Source organism: Syngnathus acus, chromosome 4, assembly GCF_901709675.1.
Source record: "Syngnathus acus chromosome 4, fSynAcu1.2, whole genome shotgun sequence".
Classification (NCBI taxonomy): Eukaryota; Metazoa; Chordata; class Actinopteri; order Syngnathiformes; family Syngnathidae; genus Syngnathus; species Syngnathus acus.
In genome coordinates this window covers 2418307-2436136 of record NC_051090.1, presented here as the reverse complement: position 1 = coordinate 2436136, position 17830 = coordinate 2418307, and the positions used below count along the sequence as shown (strand labels likewise).

At 51.6% G+C, this 17830-nt stretch overlaps 1 protein-coding gene across 4 annotated transcripts in view; it reads left to right on the top strand.

Annotated features, from left to right (window-relative positions):
• The window catches only part of herc2 (HECT and RLD domain containing E3 ubiquitin protein ligase 2), a 26910-nt gene extending 9080 nt beyond the window's left edge, over nt 1-17830 (top strand). The window contains exons 32-91 of one of the 4 annotated variants that reach the window (XM_037248655.1): nt 35-214; nt 285-421; nt 505-656; nt 784-975; nt 1079-1266; nt 1340-1532; nt 1604-1786; nt 1861-2045; nt 2111-2258; nt 2334-2530; nt 2605-2835; nt 2940-3078; nt 3179-3325; nt 3538-3680; nt 3765-4035; nt 4116-4258; nt 4365-4463; nt 4527-4695; nt 4785-4910; nt 4992-5100; nt 5224-5363; nt 5434-5624; nt 5707-5812; nt 5878-5969; nt 6036-6211; nt 6281-6392; nt 6464-6545; nt 6615-6849; nt 6922-7099; nt 7176-7257; nt 7336-7507; nt 7710-7854; nt 7989-8214; nt 8354-8525; nt 8615-8801; nt 8962-9105; nt 9289-9480; nt 9544-9697; nt 9774-9881; nt 9957-10088; nt 10164-10322; nt 10477-10595; nt 10697-10822; nt 10929-11084; nt 11230-11544; nt 11603-11817; nt 11925-12102; nt 12270-12431; nt 12535-12626; nt 12694-12833; nt 12954-13141; nt 13201-13398; nt 13490-13573; nt 14613-14754; nt 14830-15024; nt 15113-15225; nt 15880-16070; nt 16171-16276; nt 16497-16709; nt 16782-17830. In XM_037248655.1, coding sequence (XP_037104550.1) covers nt 35-214; nt 285-421; nt 505-656; nt 784-975; nt 1079-1266; nt 1340-1532; nt 1604-1786; nt 1861-2045; nt 2111-2258; nt 2334-2530; nt 2605-2835; nt 2940-3078; nt 3179-3325; nt 3538-3680; nt 3765-4035; nt 4116-4258; nt 4365-4463; nt 4527-4695; nt 4785-4910; nt 4992-5100; nt 5224-5363; nt 5434-5624; nt 5707-5812; nt 5878-5969; nt 6036-6211; nt 6281-6392; nt 6464-6545; nt 6615-6849; nt 6922-7099; nt 7176-7257; nt 7336-7507; nt 7710-7854; nt 7989-8214; nt 8354-8525; nt 8615-8801; nt 8962-9105; nt 9289-9480; nt 9544-9697; nt 9774-9881; nt 9957-10088; nt 10164-10322; nt 10477-10595; nt 10697-10822; nt 10929-11084; nt 11230-11544; nt 11603-11817; nt 11925-12102; nt 12270-12431; nt 12535-12626; nt 12694-12833; nt 12954-13141; nt 13201-13398; nt 13490-13573; nt 14613-14754; nt 14830-15024; nt 15113-15225; nt 15880-16070; nt 16171-16276; nt 16497-16709; nt 16782-17054 — 9723 coding nt within the window. In that variant the 3' untranslated portion in view covers nt 17055-17830. The remainder of the gene's footprint in view (nt 1-34; nt 215-284; nt 422-504; nt 657-783; nt 976-1078; nt 1267-1339; nt 1533-1603; nt 1787-1860; nt 2046-2110; nt 2259-2333; nt 2531-2604; nt 2836-2939; nt 3079-3178; nt 3326-3537; nt 3681-3764; nt 4036-4115; nt 4259-4364; nt 4464-4526; nt 4696-4784; nt 4911-4991; nt 5101-5223; nt 5364-5433; nt 5625-5706; nt 5813-5877; nt 5970-6035; nt 6212-6280; nt 6393-6463; nt 6546-6614; nt 6850-6921; nt 7100-7175; nt 7258-7335; nt 7508-7709; nt 7855-7988; nt 8215-8353; nt 8526-8614; nt 8802-8961; nt 9106-9288; nt 9481-9543; nt 9698-9773; nt 9882-9956; nt 10089-10163; nt 10323-10476; nt 10596-10696; nt 10823-10928; nt 11085-11229; nt 11545-11602; nt 11818-11924; nt 12103-12269; nt 12432-12534; nt 12627-12693; nt 12834-12953; nt 13142-13200; nt 13399-13489; nt 13574-14612; nt 14755-14829; nt 15025-15112; nt 15226-15879; nt 16071-16170; nt 16277-16496; nt 16710-16781) is intronic. The other 3 variants (XM_037248657.1, XM_037248656.1, XM_037248658.1) reach the window with 3 other exon arrangements.

Here is a 17830-nt window from a genome sequence, read left to right as displayed (position 1 = left end):
TGTCGCTCCGGCCAAACTGACAAAATTGTCACAGCAGCACAAGTGGGAGCCCAAGCTGAGCACGGTGGACAACGTTCACAAGTACCGCTGGCTCAAGTACAGCGTGCACGGCGGCGCGTCTCCCCAATCCAGCCTGATGTCTAAAATCGTGGAGTTTGCTTTGAAGGAGGAGCCCCTGGATGTGGAGAAAATGAGGAAATGTCTCCTCAAACAGGTGACGCGTCCAAAATGGTCACTATAGCCGCTGACCACAAGTGCAAGCTCAATTGACTTTTGTTTGCCAGCTGGAGAGGGCGGAGGTGAGGTTGGAGGGCATCGAAACCATGCTGAAGTTGGCCTCCAAGAGCTTTTTGTTGCCCTCGGTGCAGTACGCCATGCTGTGTGGTTGGCAGAGGGTGGTACCAGAAGGAACCAACATCGGGTAACTAACAAAATATGAGCGCATGCTGCCACCTACTGTTCCAAAACGGTATCAAAAGATCGACCTGTATTTTGGATCTTCAGAGAGCCGCTTTCCGATTGCCTGAAGGATGTGGACCTGATCCCTCCTTTCAACCGCATGCTCCTGGAGGTGACCTTTGGCAAGTTGTACTCCTGGGCCATTCACAACGTTCGCAACATCCTGCTGGAAGCAAGCGCCCGCTTTAAAGAACTCGGTAAGCACTGCGAAAGGACCGCAATAGTTTTTCTTTTTTGGAAAAATAATAAATGATGATGTTATATTTTAAGAATAATTCTATAATTTTAAGAAAGCTTCAGGGTTTTTTGTCTTGTGAAAACCAGGGGTGCAGCCAGTTCCTTTGCAAACCATCACCAACGAGAACCCGGCGGGACCGAGCGTCGGCACCATCCCGCAGGCCCGCTTCCTTCTGGCCATGATCCACATGTTGTCGCTCAAGCACGGTGCCAACAGCCTGAGCCTCCTGCTCAACTCGGGCGTACTAGCCCTCACGCAGAGCATCCTCAAGCTCATAGGTGAGCTATCCCTTTTATCCATCCATGTATTTGAATGTATCAATTTCATTTTTTTTTTCATTTAAGTACAGAATAAAAAAAAAAAATAATGTTTGTCCACCAGGACCCAGCACCGACAGCAGCGATGAGGACCATAGTTTGTCGGCGCACGGCGGCTCGGCAACCGTGCTGGAAGAGTCCAGGAAGGAGGCGGCCCCTGTGCCCATTCCCGCCTCCGGCCCGGAGCTGGCGGCCATGATGAAAATAGGCACACGTGTCATGAGGGGGGTGGACTGGAAATGGGGAGATCAGGTGTGAGATTTTCCTTGCGTTCCTTGAGTTCCTTGATGCGAGTTCCTAACATGCGACTCTCTCGGGCATCCAGGACGGTCCATCTCCAGGTTTGGGCCGGGTCATCGGCGAGCTGGGTGAGGACGGCTGGATCCGAGTCCAGTGGGACACGAGCAGCACCAACTCCTATCGGATGGGGAAGGAGGGCAAGTACGACCTCAAACTGGCCGAGCCGCCGCTTGCCGCCCAGCCGGCCGCCGAGGATTCCGACACAGAAGACGACGCGGGTCAGTACACTCCCGACTGCTCTCCTTTTCCGGAGATTGTACCCTCGAGCGCCACATTGCCGTTGTTCCAGAAGGCGAGCTTGTGGAAAAGAGCAGCCACCCTACAGCCATGCTGCTAACGAGCACCGTCAACCTGCTCAAGACCTTGGCGCTGTCCTCCGGGATCTACGCCGACATGTTACAAAAGGACGCCACGCGCACCCTTTGCGGGCTCCTCAGGATTCTGGTAGAAAGCGCGGCTAACGACAAGACGGGTAGCTAAACCTCGCCGTGTCATATATTTGAAAAGCAAAAGGTCATCGCGTCTTAGCAGCGCCTCTGCCGTCAGGTTGCCACACCCACAGGCTGGTGTCGCGGGAGCAGCACAAGAGCTGGTGCACGCTGGGCTTCATTCGGAGCATTGCTCTCATGCCCCAAATGTGCAGCACGCTCAGCACCTCGGCGTGGATCGGCCTGCTCATCCGCATCGTGGAGGGCAACCAGTCCTTCAGCGCCGTCACCTTGCAGCGACAGGTGAGATTGGATCAAGTCACACAATCCTCAACTTTCGTTGGCATCACATTTGTGTGCGTTCACAGATCCTCGCGCTGCGTCTCCTGCAAGCCGTGCTGCCTTCGTGGGACAAGATGGAGCGCTTGCCAGACATGAGGTTCCTGGTGGAGAAGCTCTTTGGCTTCTTGGGAAGCTTACTGAGCACGTGCTCCTCAGACCTGCCTCTGCTCAGAGGTCGGCAAAGCTAACGAGGCACACGCAAGCGCTTTTTTTTTTTTCTTTTTCTAACTTGTTCCATTTCCTCGGCAGAGGGTTCCCTACGACGCAGGAAGTCCCGTCCTCAGGCCTCTTTGACGGCCACTCACAGCAGCACGCTGGCCGAGGAAATTGTGGGCGTGCTGCGTACCCTCCACTCCCTGGCCCAGTGGAACGGTCTCATCAACGAGTACATCAACGCTCAGCTGAGTTCCATCGGAGATGTCATGACAAGTTGCCAGTCGGAAGCGGTAAGATGATTAAACGTTTTCACACACACATATTGAGCCTGAAGCCTCACATGCTTTCCACCTGCTCCTTCCAGAGTCTCCTGGAGGAATATTTCCCCGACGCCGATGGTCCCAGGGTTGGCAGCCTGATGGCAGTACTGGCAGTGATCGGAGGAATTGACGGCCGCCTGCGTCTTGGCGGCCAGGTGCTCCACGAGGAATACGGCGAAGGCACGGTCACGCGCATCACGCCGAAAGGACGCATCACCGCGCAGTTTCATGAAATGCGCAACAGCCGAGTGTGTCTCCTCAGCCATCTCAAACCGGTATGGAAGAGGACAAAAACGTTCATGTCCTTACATTTGTTTGAGGTCCTTTTTTTTTTTTTTTTATGGAAGTTTTTGATTCAGCTATTATTGATGTCTCCCAGTGTCCTGCGGTCTCCTTCAGCGTGCAGAACCTGCCTTTCTCAGAGCCCATGCTGGCAGTCTGGGCTCAGCTGGTGAGCCTGGCTGGAAGCAAACTGGAGAAACAGCGCATGAAGAAGTGCCTCAGTCGAGGACTTACAGGTGCGAAAGGACCGTCGATTCCGACATCCACTGTTTACGAGAATTATGAAAAGCTTTGTGGCGCTTGATGTGCTGAATTAATCGTGTATGTGTGATTCAGCGGACCAGGTGGACATTCATTTGTTGCGCTGGCAGCAGCTGAGGCTCTACATCCTCAAGGCCGCGCGGGCGCTGCTCTCGCATCAAGATAAACTGCGGCAGATCCTCTCTCAACCTGCCGTGCTGGACATTGGACCCAATCCCAGCGGTAAGGAAGACGCCAGCGGAAAAAAAAACATTCAGATGTATTCTGGGTCCAATGAAAGTAATTCACAATTAATTAAATTAATTAAAAAATAATAATGAAATAATTTCAAATGTATTCTGGGTCCAATTAAAGTAATTCACAATTGAATAATTAATTACATTAATTTAAAATAAATTAAATAACAATTGAATTAGCTGTCTGTATTCCACTAGATGACACGGTTGTGTCGTCGCCTGACATCGGAGAGCTTTCTCCCGAGGGTCCCCTTCCTCCGATGATCCTCCTGCAGCAGCTCTTATCCGCCGCCACTCAACCGTCGCCCATCAAAGCCATCTTTGACCGGCGGGAGATGGAGGTGAGTCGGAAGAACCGACTGTCAAGTCAACACCGGCAGTAAAGAAAACACTGATTTGAACTTGTCCATTGCGTTGCCTCGTAGGCTGCAGCCCTGGCGGTTTGTCAGTACCTGGCCGTGGAGTCGGCCCACCCGTCGTCTCCGCTTTTTGAAGAGAGCAGCTCCAGCGAGGCCACCACGCCCGTCACCGTGCAGCAGCACGTCCGGCCGCCCAAGCAGAAGAAGCACAAGACCTCGCCGGTCCCGCCTCTCCCCATCGTCCTGCAGCTGATGGAGATGGGCTTCCCGCGGAAGAACATCGAGTTCGCATTGAAGTCACTGTCAGGAACGACTGGCAGCGCCTCCGGTGTCCCAGGTAGGACCGACCCACGATTCGGTTCATTTCAGGTTTACCGACTCGAGCCGGTAGAGTCAACTGGTTTGATTTCTCCTCAGGTGTGGAGTCTCTCGTGGGTTGGCTGCTGGACCATCCTGACATTCACACCTCGGAGGTGTCGGACGCTGACTCCGTTTCAGACGAAGAGTCAGAAGAGGAAGTGTTGGAAGAGCTGGAGGAGGCCGAGCCCATGTTCCCAGTGGTGCGCCATCACTTTACGTTCTGGCTTTGCGAGCGGCTCAGTGTAAACGAACCGAGTCCGGCTTTTTACTCTCATTCACTTACCTGGTTCCGTGTTCCCTTTCCAGCCTCTCGCTGTCGTGGTGACGGAAAGCCAAATGTTTAAGAAGCGCTCGGATTTCCAGAGCAACGACGACTACGCCGTTTACATCCGCGAGAATATTCAGGTAAGAGGCAGATTTCCAACCGTCACGTGATGACAGTGGATGATGCGAGCGTTTCCCCTTCAGGTGGGCATGATGGTCAAGTGCTGCCGAACGTACGAGGAAGTGTACGACGGCGACGTGGGCAAAGTCATCAAGCTGGATCGCGACGGCCTGCACGATTTAAACGTGCAGTGTGACTGGCAGCAGAAAGGCGGAACCTACTGGGTCCGCTACATCCACATTGAGCTGCTCGGTGAGCCGCTTTTGCTTTATTGACTACACTAGATTAAGTTTGGAGCCTTTGACGCTTTGGTTAAACCATCTCTGTCTGTTTGCCTCCAGGGTTCCCGCCTCAGAGTTCTCCCTCACACATAAAGATTGGCGACAAAGTGAGGGTTAAGCCTTCAGTCACCACGCCAAAGTACAAATGGGGGTCCGTCACCCACAGGAGCGTCGGTGTTGTCAAAGGCAAGTGTGACTTTTGATTTTGAAGAATGAGGGATGATTTGTAACTAAGATGGAACACGTGTGTGTTTGGATCTGATTCAGCTTTCAGCGCCAACGGGAAGGACGTGATTGTGGACTTCCCTCAGCAGTCGCACTGGACTGGCTTGCTATCTGAGATGGAACTGGTGCCCAGTGTGCATCCTGGAGTCAGGTCGGGATATAAAAGTTGAAGGTCGAAATCAAAAGCCGATTGAGACCCTTTTTGCCGTTCAGTGTAGATCCTTTTGCAAAAAAAAAAAGTAAACCTCACACCTAAAATGGTCGCCCCCCGCAGATGCGACGGCTGCCAGATGTTCCCCATCAACGGCGCCCGGTTCAAATGCAGAGTCTGCGATGACTTTGACTTCTGCGAAAGCTGCTTCAAAACACGCAAGCACGACATCCGGCATTCCTTCGGCCGAATCAATGAGCCCGGTTAGTCGAGCGCGCAAACGGAAATCCCTCAGTCGACATAACTTTGACACTTTCTGTTGCTTTTCAACAGGCCAGTCACCGGCTTTCAGCGGCCGCTCGGGGAAGCAGCTGAAGAAGCACCACAGCAGCCAGCGCGGCATGCTCATCGACGACTGGTCGCGTGCCGTCAAGACCCTCAATGTTTCGTCCTCCGTCAACCAGGCCCCGCGCCTCATCGAAGCCGGCGACCACTGCTGGCAGTCGTCCGGCTCTCAGGGAAAGGTGTGACTACATGTTTTATTTATTTTTATTTTTATTATACACCCTGAGCAGTCGACTATAACCATGTGGCCTTGTCATGCAGCATTGGCTTCGCTTGGAGCTCTTCCCAGACGTCCTCGTGCATCGGCTCAAGATGGTCGTGGACCCGGCGGACAGCAGCTATATGCCCTCCCTGGTGGTGGTATCCGGTAAAAAATTTCATTTCAAAACTTGACAAATATTCGTGACATTTTGTAACACATGTTGTTTGCAGGTGGCAGCTCACTTAACAACTTAACGGAGCTGAAGACCATTAACGTTAACCCCACAGACACCAGCGCCCTGCTGCTCAGCGATTGCACTGAGGTTAGTTGGAGTCATCTCAAAGGAACCGCCATTTATCACACAAATGACCCTTTCCCCGTGCTTCAGTATCACAGATACATCGAAGTTGCCATCAAGCAGTGCCGCAGCTCCGGAATAGACTGCAAGATTCACGGGCTCGCCATTGTGGGACGCATCCGAGCAGAAGACGAAGACCTGGCCACGGTCCCTTTCTTGGCGTCAGATAATGAGGAAGAGGAAGATGACAAAACTGCTACTGGAAGGTGGGATCATCTTATATTTTGGTTACCATTTTTTTGCATGGACAAACGTTTTACACCATTTTACTTTAGTCTTGCTCGCAAGAAATCTTCTGGGTTGGAGTCATCCGCCACCATCAGGACAAAAGTGTTTGTCTGGGGGCTGAATGACAAGGACCAGCTGGGTGGACTGAAAGGATCCAAGGTGAGCTCATTGAGTAACATCGACGGCGCCGGTCGCTAACAGCTGCTCCGATGGCGTTTCTCGCTTCACAGATCAAGGTGCCCTCCTTCTCCGAGACCCTCTCTGCGCTCAACGTCATCCAAGTCGCCGGTGGTTCCAAAAGTCTTTTTGCAGGTGGGTTCAATAACGTGTCACGCAAATATCACCACTTGGACCTGACGTAACCAAACCGTGCCACCGCAGTCACGGTGGAGGGCAAGATCTACGCGTGTGGTGAGGCCACCAACGGCAGGTTGGGTTTGGGCCTGTCCAGCGGCACCATCCCCATCCCGCGGCAGATCAGCGCCCTCAGCAACTACGTGGTGAAGAAGGTGGCCGTGCATTCGGGCGGACGCCACGCCATGGCGCTCACCGTGGACGGCAAGGTGTTCTCCTGGGGAGAGGGCGATGACGGGAAGCTGGGCCACTTCAGCAGAATGTACGTCTCTCGCTGAACTTCTCTGATGTACCGATGTCGGTGGTTTTATTTATTTTACTTTTTTCTTCTCAGGAACTGCGACAAGCCTAGGCTGATCGAGGCTCTGAAGACCAAGCGCATCCGAGACATCGCCTGTGGCAGCTCCCACAGTGCTGCCATCACCTCCTCTGGCGAGCTTTACAGCTGGGGCCTTGGGGAATATGGCCGCCTGGGACACGGCGACAACACCACACAGCTGAGGCCTAAACTTGTATGCTTAATTTGGTGCTTCCGATTTAATCACGCATGAGTTTGCATGTCATTTGCTGCTATCCTGTGGTGTTCAGGTGAAAGTTCTTCTGGGACATCGTGTGATCCAGGTGGCCTGTGGAAGCAGGGATGCTCAAACGTTAGCACTCACTGATGAAGGTATTCCTCAAGTGTAGAATAGTGTGTACTTTACTTAAAAAGCACATCTCGATGGCTAAAATCAATGTTTCCTTTCAGGACTTGTGTTCTCGTGGGGTGACGGCGACTTCGGGAAGTTGGGTCGAGGCGGGAGCGAAGGTTGCAACATTCCCCAAAACATCGAAAGGCTGAACGGGCAAGGCGTTTGCCAGATTGAGTGCGGTGCTCAGTTCTCCTTGGCTCTCACCAAATCGGGCATGGTCTGGACCTGGTAATGTGTGATGACTTGATGATGCCTGACACAGCTGGGTTAAAAACTGGAGCAAACCAAGATGTTGGGTTCATTTGACCCCAAAAAAAAAAAAATTGTGTCAGTCCAATTTTGAACCCAAATTGGATGTTTTTTTAACGCAGCATTTTTAAGGGTGCATGTCTTGCCTTTGAACGGCTTGTACTCGTGTCCTCATGCGCAGGGGCAAAGGAGACTACTTCCGACTGGGGCACGGCACCGACGTCCATGTGCGCAAGCCCCAGATGGTCGAGGGGCTGCGAGGCAAAAAGATTGTCCACGTGGCCGTGGGAGCGTTGCATTGTTTGGCCGTCACTGATTCAGGACAGGTTTGTGTGCTAACCGGTGTTTAGTACAAACGAGAGGATTGCTGCTGTGTGAATAATTAAAATGTTCAGAACAAAAAAAAAAAAATTCTGATCTGGCCTGAAAATTTGAAGACAATCGTGTGCTGATGCGGCAGGTGTATGCGTGGGGCGACAACGACCACGGGCAGCAGGGCAATGGCACCACCACCGTCAACAGGAAGCCCACGCTGGTGCAGGGCCTGGAGGGCCAAAAGATCACCAGGGTGGCCTGCGGCTCCTCGCATAGCGTGGCCTGGACCACGGTGGATGTGACCACGCCCTCTGTGCATGAGCCTGTCCTTTTCCAGACCGCCAGGGACTCGCTGGGGGCGTCTTATCTAGGTAAACAAAGCAATTCAAAACATTTTGCTTTAGGTTGACCCTGCTCTGAATGGTTTTGCCCAGCACATCCAAATTCAACATTAGGGTGCTCCGGACGGCTTGATTTCAATCAGTGATGTTTTTCTGGGCCGCTCGGCAGGCGTCCAATCAGACAGCGACTCATCAGCGTCCAGCAACAAGATGAGCGGTCAGAGCAACGCGAAGCCCAATCGGCCCTCGCTGGCCAAGATTCTCCTCAGTCTGGACGGCAACTTGGCCAAGCAGCAAGCCCTGTCTCATGTGCTCTCAGCCCTCCAGATTATGTATGCCAGGTACGTTTGCCGCACATGCCCAAAGAACCTCTTCAGACGTGATGGAGATGGCATTCATAAATGACAGTGGTGGTTCTGTCCTCCCCCAGGGACGCGGTGGTGGGAGCGCTGATGCCAGCCAGCATGATCGTGCCCACCGAACGTCCCGCCAGCTCCCCCGTGCCCCCGTTCGACTCGTCGTCTTCGTCCAGCGCCAGTGATGACGAAAGCACTCCCGTCATGCCCAAGACGGAGGCGCCGGTCAGCCCCAACCCCTGGCAGGACAAAAAGGGCGAGGTACAAAAGCTCCATTGATGCATTTGAGAATAATCGCGGCACCGCTTGTGCTAGACTCCATTAAAATAAAAACATGCTGAAGGGGTTACATTTGGCCCACTGATGTTATTTGAGTGTACAGTTATATAAAAAGAATTTTACTTTGTGTGTGTATGAGTAGGCTCCTTCTTCAGACGACGCCGTGACGCCATCGTCTGCCGTCACTCCCTCCGCCTCGGGCGCATCCTCGCGTCCTTTCATTCCTGTCACGGATGACCCGGGAGCAGCCAGCATCATTGCAGAGACCATGGCAAAGACCAAAGAGGCACGTATAGGATCAATATTAATTCATGTCTAAATATGGTACACTAGAGATGTATAGCTGACAGGTAAATATTGTACAAATATTTAAATATGATGTAGCACATTAGACAAAGAACAGGAAATATGGCGAAAATATTGGACATTAGAATTATCTAGAGCTCATTCAATCACTTTTTGTCAGCAGGACTCTGAAAGCCAAAGCAAAGTGGTGGGCCCGGAGCCGCAGTACCTGGACGAATTCTCCAGCCTGCTCGTGTCCGACGACACTCGAGTCATGGTGGACCTGCTCAAGCTGGCCGTGTCTTGTCGCTCCGGGGAGAAAGGCAAGGAGGTGCTGTCGGCCATCTTGTCCGGCATGGGAACGGCGTACCCCCAGGTAAGGATTAAGGGCGTTTCTATTCATTGAACAAATGAATCTGATGGCGTGTCTCTCGAGCAGGTGGCTGACATGCTCCTGGAGCTGTGCGTCACTGAGCTGGAGGACGTCGCCACCGACTCTCAGAGCGGCCGCCTGTCCTCGCAGCCCGTGGTGGTGGAGAGCAGCCATCCCTACACCGACGACACTTCCACCAGCGGCACAGTCAAGATCCCCGGTAACAATAAAGAAGCAAATGAACGTTTGAGATTTCAACACACTGGATCGAGCACTGAACTTGTTCCGTGCTCAAGGCGCCGAAGGTCTGCGGATAGAGTTTGACCGGCAGTGTTCCACGGAAAGACGGCACGACCCTCTGACCGTCATGGACGGGGCCAACAGGATTGTGTCAGTCAGATCAGGTAAGAACATGTACTTCCTTATTGAAAAATCATAAATCTGAGTTCATTAAAACCGTGCGCCTTTGTGTATTTTAGGTCGCGAGTGGTCCGACTGGTCCAGCGAATTAAGGATCCCGGGAGACGAGCTCAAGTGGAAATTCACCAGCGACGGCTCGGTCAATGGCTGGGGCTGGCGCTTCACCGTGTACCCCATCATGCCTGCTGCAGGTCAGACAAATCTTGGATAGATGGCTGGATGACACACACACACACACACACTGATTGTAAATGTCTCATCTGCAGGTCCCAAAGACTTGCTGTCAGACCGCTGCATCTTGTCCTGCCCCTCAATGGACTTGGTGACGTGTCTCCTCGACTTCCGGCTCAATTTTGCCTCCAACAGGAGCATCGTGCCGCGTCTCGCTGCCTCCCTGGCAGCTTGTGCCCAGCTCAGTGCATTGGGTATGAATTTACATCAAATGGAATTGAGTTAGGAGCTTGGTTATGTATTGACTTAAATTGGTAATCACTTCCAGCTCTTGGATTTCAACTCGGAAAGTTGTCCGACTGATAGCGGCGTTGGCTCACATTTTAAACTTTTGTTGTGTTTGCGCAGCTGCCGGACACAGAATGTGGGCCCTGCAAAGACTACGAAAGCTTCTGACCACAGAGTTTGGGCAATCCATCAACATAAACAGGCTGCTGGGTGACACGGACGGCGAGGCTCGCGCCGTGGTGAGCCAAGGCGCAGATGGGATGAGCCCCGATCCAAATTCTGGGGTATTCCCATTTGTCTTGAAGAGTGTTTGTTCATTGGGGTTTGGTTTGTCTTTCAGAGTTTTACAGGCAGCGCGCTGGCCGCCCTGGTCAAGGGCCTTCCCGAGGCTCTGCAGAGGCAGTACGAGTACGAGGACCCCATCGTCCGGGGAGGGAAACAGCTCCTCCACAGCCCCTTCTTCAAGGTCTGAGCATTGATCTCAGCTTTTTTTTTTTTTTTTTTTAATATAACGCTGAGGCATATTTGTTATAGTAGTTTTCATTGTGCGCATTCTTCCAATCCCTCGTCAGGTGTTGGTAGCTCTCGCTTGCGACCTGGAGCTGGACACGTTGCCGTGTTGTGCCGAGACACACAAATGGGCCTGGTTCCGCCGTTACTGCACGGCCTCCAGGGTGGCCGTGGCGCTGGATAAAAGGACCGCCCTGCCAAGACCTTTTTTGGACGAGGTGAGCGTCAGCAATGACAAGTGCTACCCGTCTTTTTTTTTTTCTGTGCGAATTAATTCCCTTGGAGAGTTTCCTACTTAAAAAAAAACATTGCAGCCTCATTGTACAAAATCAACAAATGTTTTGCCGACATATTTCCTCCCAGGTGACCAAGAAGATCCGCGAGCTCATCGCGGACCACGAGAGCGTCAACGTACTCCACGAGAGCCACGAACTGTTCAAGCGCGAGCATGACGAGCAGCTGGTGCAGTGGATGAACCGGCGGCCTGACGACTGGACCCTGTCGGCGGGCGGCAGCGGGACCATCTACGGCTGGGGGCACAACCACCGCGGACAGCTCGGCGGCATCGAGGGGGCCAAGGTCAAAGTTCCCACGCCTACCGAAGCCCTCGCCACGCTGCGGCCCGTGCAGCTCATCGGAGGGGAGCAGACGCTTTTCGCCGTAACTGCCGACGGAAAGGTAGGTTTGAAAAAAAGATGCAAGTCAAGGTCACTCATTAAACACAAACATTTTGCAGCTGTACGCCACCGGGTATGGCGCCGGAGGCCGGCTGGGAATCGGCGGCACCGAGTCTGTGTCCACCCCGACTCTGCTGGAGTCCATCCAGCACGTCTTCATCAGAAAAGTGGCAGTCAACTCTGGAGGAAAGCACTGCCTGGCGCTCTCCTCGGAGGGAGAGGTATACTCGTGGGGAGAGGCGGAGGACGGAAAGCTAGGCCACGGCAATCGAAGGTGAGCATAAAGATGCCGATTGCTGGGTAAACATCTTAGCCTTGGGGAATTTGTCATGAATGATGAGCAGGGCCAACAAGCACAATTGTTCTTTTTGTTTTTTTCAGCCCCTGTGATCGTCCTCGTGTAATCGAGTCCCTGAGGGGAGTGGAAGTGGTGGATATCGCCGCGGGAGGGGCGCACAGCGCTTGCATCACGGCCAGCGGAGAGCTCTTCACTTGGGGGAAGGGCCGCTACGGCCGCCTGGGCCACGGGGACAGCGAGGACCAGCTGAAGCCCAAATTGGTATGATTGATGTTGGCCTCATATCAATGATGCTATGTGGCGAATTTAGAATCAATAATAATGATGCCTGTGTTAAAAATGGCGGGCAGTGACCCATTAGATCCAGCAGGTGGTGCTCTAGCTATACAATCGGATGTGACAGGAGCTAACTGTAATATTCCGTGCAGGTGGACGCCTTGCAGGGTCACAGGGTGATTGACGTGGCATGCGGTAGCGGCGACGCCCAGACCCTGTGTTTGACCGACGACGATATGGTGTGGTCCTGGGGTGACGGCGACTACGGAAAACTCGGCCGCGGAGGCAGCGACGGCTGCAAAATACCCATGAAAGTAAGCCGGCGTCTTCCACGTGCTCGTAATGGTGCTACTTGGAAAGCGGAAGTACTTCATGTAGGACAATTGAGGAGCACTCATCTCGTTTGTTCCCCTTAAGATTGATTCGCTGACTGGTGTGGGCGTGGTCAAAGTGGAGTGCGGCTCACAGTTCTCAGTGGCGCTCACAAAGTCGGGCGCCGTCTACACATGGTACGTTCCACATCGCCGCCTCCTTCGTAGCAATCGCGCAACTCATCTGCGTGGGTGTATCTTGAAGGGGCAAAGGTGACTACCATCGACTTGGACACGGCTCCGACGACCACGTGCGGCGGCCGCGGCAGGTCCAAGGGCTCCAGGGCAAGAAGGTCATCGCCATCGCGACCGGGTCACTGCACTGCGTGTGCTGCACGGAGGATGGTAAGTGGAGTAGAGCCACGCCCACCTGTCCATCAAATCAACCTGGGAAATGGATGCTTGGGTTTATTTGGCCTTGGAGGAGGTCTTTTGCTGACCACCTTCTATGATGTTTGGACTCAGGAGAAGTGTTCACGTGGGGCGACAACGACGAGGGCCAATTGGGCGACGGCACCACCAACGCCATCCAGAGGCCTCGTCTTGTGGCAGTACTACAGGGCAAGAAGATCAACCGGGTCGCCTGCGGCTCGGCCCACACGCTCGCCTGGTCCACCAGCAAGCCCACAAACGCCGGCAAGCTTCCCGCACAGGTAAATCACTCCTCGACAAATTAGTGACGGGCTATGGCTGACGAGTATTTGAACTTAAGGTACCCATGGAGTACAACCACCTGCAAGAGATCCCCATCATGGCGCTGAGGAACCGGCTCCTGCTGCTGCATCACATCTCCGAGCTCTTCTGCCCCTGCATTCCCATGTTTGACCTAGAGGGTCGCTTGGGCCAGACGGGCCAGGGACCCTCGCTGGGCTTTGACACCCTCCGCGGCATCCTCATCTCGCAGGGCAAGGTGGGAGAGCTGCTGCTGCTGCTGCTGCTTGTGATGGTGGTGGTACTCACTCTGCTGTTTTGAACATGGCAACACGGCTTTATTTGAACAGGAAGCGGCTTTTAGGAAGGTGGTCCAGGCCACCATGGTGCGTGACAGACAGCACGGACCTGTGGTGGAGCTCAACAGAATACAGGTAGCAATGTCGTCCCCCCCCCCCCCCCCCCCCTTATTTCAAGTATAAGAACTTTATTCTCAAATGTGCTAAAAGCATCATCTTAACCTTTTTGCACTTGTATGGTAAAAACACAGGAAAAAAGCACAACGAACAAGACTGAGTGAACATTTGATTACCATAACCTCCCTTAGAATCTACACAGACATGAAGGAAAAAAAAAAAAAAAATTCAAGTAATAAGAACTTGATTCTCAAATGTGCTAAAAGCATAACCTTAACCTTTTAGCACTTGTATGGGAATAACAAATAATAAAAAACTCAACAAAGTCAAAAAACAAACATAAAGGAAAGAAAGAATAAGAATATTGCTTTCAGTTAAATGCCGAACTAAGCAATTGTATCCTGGAAAATAGACTGTATAGGCTGTATTTTTTCTTAAATAACTTATCCGCAAATCTGCAGCTTCTTAAAACACACAAAGGAAATGAAGACATTCGTGCATCAGCTGCTGTCAGCCACAGCCCACACTCACACAATAACACATCTATTTGTAAACATTCACGTCAGTGTGCACAATCTAATAACTTTTGATGACTATTTTCTTGGGATTTGAGCTCAGACTTATCTTATCTGTAACCTTGATCTACTTTCCTCTTGATTTGGCTGCCTTACACGCACACGTGCTCACTATGAGGCCAAACAGGCTCCTGATGATTACATGTGATGTCTTTTATAAAGAGATTTTTTTGTGTGTGTGTGTGTGCGTGCGTGTGCGTGATCTGCACACCAGACTGTCTGTAGGGCTTCCTGCCCAGACAGTTGCACAAAGCTCCTTGGTTTGGGCCATTAACCACCCACACATGCACACAAATCCAGGTCTTTCACAAAAGTTAGCTGTATTCATATTTGGAGTGAAAATTCTGGATGAACAAAACCGACTCCCAGTTTGTGGTCGTGTGCATTTTCTTCTTGAAATGTAACTCGGAAGATGAAGGAATAAACGTAATCTTCTGAGGTCTGGTCAAGCGCCAAAGCACTGACTTTGTCCTTGTTTGCAGGTGAAGCGCTCTCGAAGCAAAGGAGGTCTGGCGGGACCCGACGGAACCAAATCCGTATTCGGTCAGATGTGTGCCAAAATGAGCTCGTTCAGCCCCGACTCTCTGCTGCTCCCCCATCGAGTGTGGAAGGTCAAATTTGTAGGTGGGTGTCCCAAATATGAACCTCATCACTTGTGTGAAAGCGAACGTTATTTCATTTTGTCTCTTTGTCTTTCAGGGGAGTCTGTGGACGACTGCGGTGGCGGCTACAGCGAGTCCATCGCCGAGATGTGCGAGGAGCTGCAGAACTCGCTGACGCCGCTGCTCATCGTTACCCCCAACGGACGCGACGAGTCGGGGGCCAATCGAGACTGCTTCCTGCTCAACCCCGCCGCCAAGTCACAGCTGCACATGAGCATGTTTCGCTTCCTTGGTAATCGCATACATCTCTCAGCTTTTTTTTTTTTTTTAACTCTTAATTATTTTCCGCAAATGTTAATTTCCCCGTGGTGCATCCGCAGGAGTTCTGCTTGGCATCGCCATCCGCTCCGGAAGTCCGCTGAGTCTCAATCTGGCCGAGCCGGTGTGGAAACAGCTGGCTGGGATGAACTTAACCATCGCAGACCTCAGTGAGGTGAGACCACTTCTGGAGCTGGTGCCTTTATAATGTTATCTGTAATATACCTTTTTTTTATTTTTTATAAACACTCCGAAAAAAACTTTAGGGAAACGTATTGGTAGGTCAAAATAAATGCTAGTCTCAGTGGAGGCTACTGCTCTAAAATATTGAATCGGGCTATGCTGCAATGAAATGAGGGCACAGCAACGGCTCTCATTATTAGCAGTTCTGATGTAATTGCCTCCCTCATTGTGAGCTTTTTCGACTGTTAAAAAAAGAAAAAGCACATTCCTCCAGATTCCTGCGCTTGTTAAAACCTCGGTAATCCACGTCGGGAATGGGAACGTACGAGTCGGTCTTGGGTCCACGTCGTAATAATACACTAGTGGCCTCACGCTGCGATCATGAGCTTCCTTGTCTTTCTGCTGCTGCTTGTCCACACACACACACACACACACACACACACGCGCGGACACAGACTCTGACACACTGTCTTGTTCACATGCTTTGCCCTTGAGATATAACAAAGGTTAGCTCAGGAATACTTTTGGAAAGCACAAGACTTGGCAATGTGAATGCTGCGTGTCTTGGATTGTTGCTGTGTTGGACCCAAAACAAAGCCCAATTTTCCCATTTGGCCAAGTTGTGCACACGCTGTCCTGTTTCCAGGTGGACAAGGACTTCATTCCCGGCCTGATGTATATCCGCGACAATGAGGCCACATCCGAGGAGTTTGAGGCCATGACTCTGCCCTTCACCGTGCCCAACGCCAGCGGTCAGGACATCCAGCTCAGCTCCAAATACTCGCACATCACGCTGGACAACCGCGCTGAATACGTGCGACTCGCCATTAACTACAGGCCAGTGGAAAAACGCACATTACCGCCACCTACAGGGATGGAGTGGAGTTAAGTGTCTACTGTGTTAATATTCACTCCGCGTTGTTTTGTTTTTGTACAGGCTGCACGAATTTGACGAGCAGGTGTCAGCCGTGCGGGAGGGCATGGCCCGCGTCGTCCCTGTTCCTGTCCTGTCACTTTTCACCGGATATGAACTGGAAACCATGGTGATGGATCCTTTTTTTTTCTTTCAATTTGGGTTCTGGTTGGCAAGGTGAATCAAATTTGAGCGGTCATAAAGCCATTCTTACTTGGCGACATGAAATTTGATCGACATGTCTATCGTAAGGTGACCTACAAAAAAAAAAAGTCATTTCGAAAAGTCGCTCGAAGGTGAAGTTTGCTAAATTCTGAACTTCAGATTCTAAACGCATTCTCCGCGTGTAGGTGTGCGGGAGCCCCGACATCCCTCTGCACCTTCTGAAGTCTGTGGCCACCTACAAGGGGGTGGAGCCCACAGCCCCGTTGGTGCAGTGGTTCTGGGAGGTGATGGAGTCCTTCTCCAACACGGAGCGTTCCCTCTTCCTGCGCTTCGTCTGGGGGCGCACGCGGCTGCCGCGCACCATCGCAGACTTCCGCGGACGTGACTTTGTCGTACAGGTAGGAAGAAGTGTGAAAATTTGTTATGCACAAAAGACCAGATTGAAAAAAAATAACTTTTTTTAATTTTAGGTGCTAGACAAGTACAACCCTCCCGACCACTTCCTCCCCGAGTCGTACACGTGCTTCTTCCTCCTCAAGCTGCCGCGCTACTCGTGCAAGCAGGTGCTGCAAGAGAAGCTCAAGTACGCCATCCACTTCTGCAAGTCCATCGACACGGACGACTACGCCCGCATCGCCTTGTCGGGCGAGCCGGCCGCAGACGACAGCAGCGACGACTCGGACAACGAGGACGCCGACTCCTTCGCCTCGGACTCCACCCAGGACTACCTCACCGGGCACTGACCTCCTGTAGAGTTAGGGGGAAGGCGAGTCCAGGTGGAATTCTTTTTTTTTTTTTTATTAATGCTCACATTCCTGCAGGTTAGGCGCACTCGTCTGTGTGTGAATGTGTGAGTGTGTGTGCAACCAGCTGTGAAGCATTAAGAGCTTAGAAGAAGAGGAGCCATCCCGTGATTCTTAGATTTTATTTATATTGTAATGACGACTCGAGTCTCTGTAAATACAAGTGCATAAACAGTAGCTGCCCAGTTTTTGTCTTTGAAAACAATCCTTTTAAAAAAGAAAATGTCGTCGTAGCCCAGACGTTGCTCTACTGAAGTATTTGTCACCACTGTCTCCCCATTGAATGTGTGTACATAAATAAATATACAGAATTAAATATGACTGTGCCATGTATCGAACACAAAGCTGTCATTCCTGTGTACGTACAAGAGTGTGGAGACAGTTTGGCATATTTCATCACCCTCCGAAAATAATGGCCTAAATGATTTTATTAAATTTTTCCAGAAAAAAAACAATGTGTTGTAAAAATTGTATTTCAGGTGTACGAATGATGTGTGCTAAAGGCAACAAAATAATTTTTTGTCAAAATATGACTTGGGCCATTATTTCTGTAGGAGGGTATTTTGCAAATTCACATTTCTAGATTTTTTTTTCCAGCTCGGGCGCAAAGCAATCATCTTGTATTTTTGTTCCAGGGAGCCATCTTGAAGTAAGTTGAGATTGGTCCTCGCGGCCCTCCCACACCCCGTGTGTGTGCCCGCGTGCTCTACCTTGGA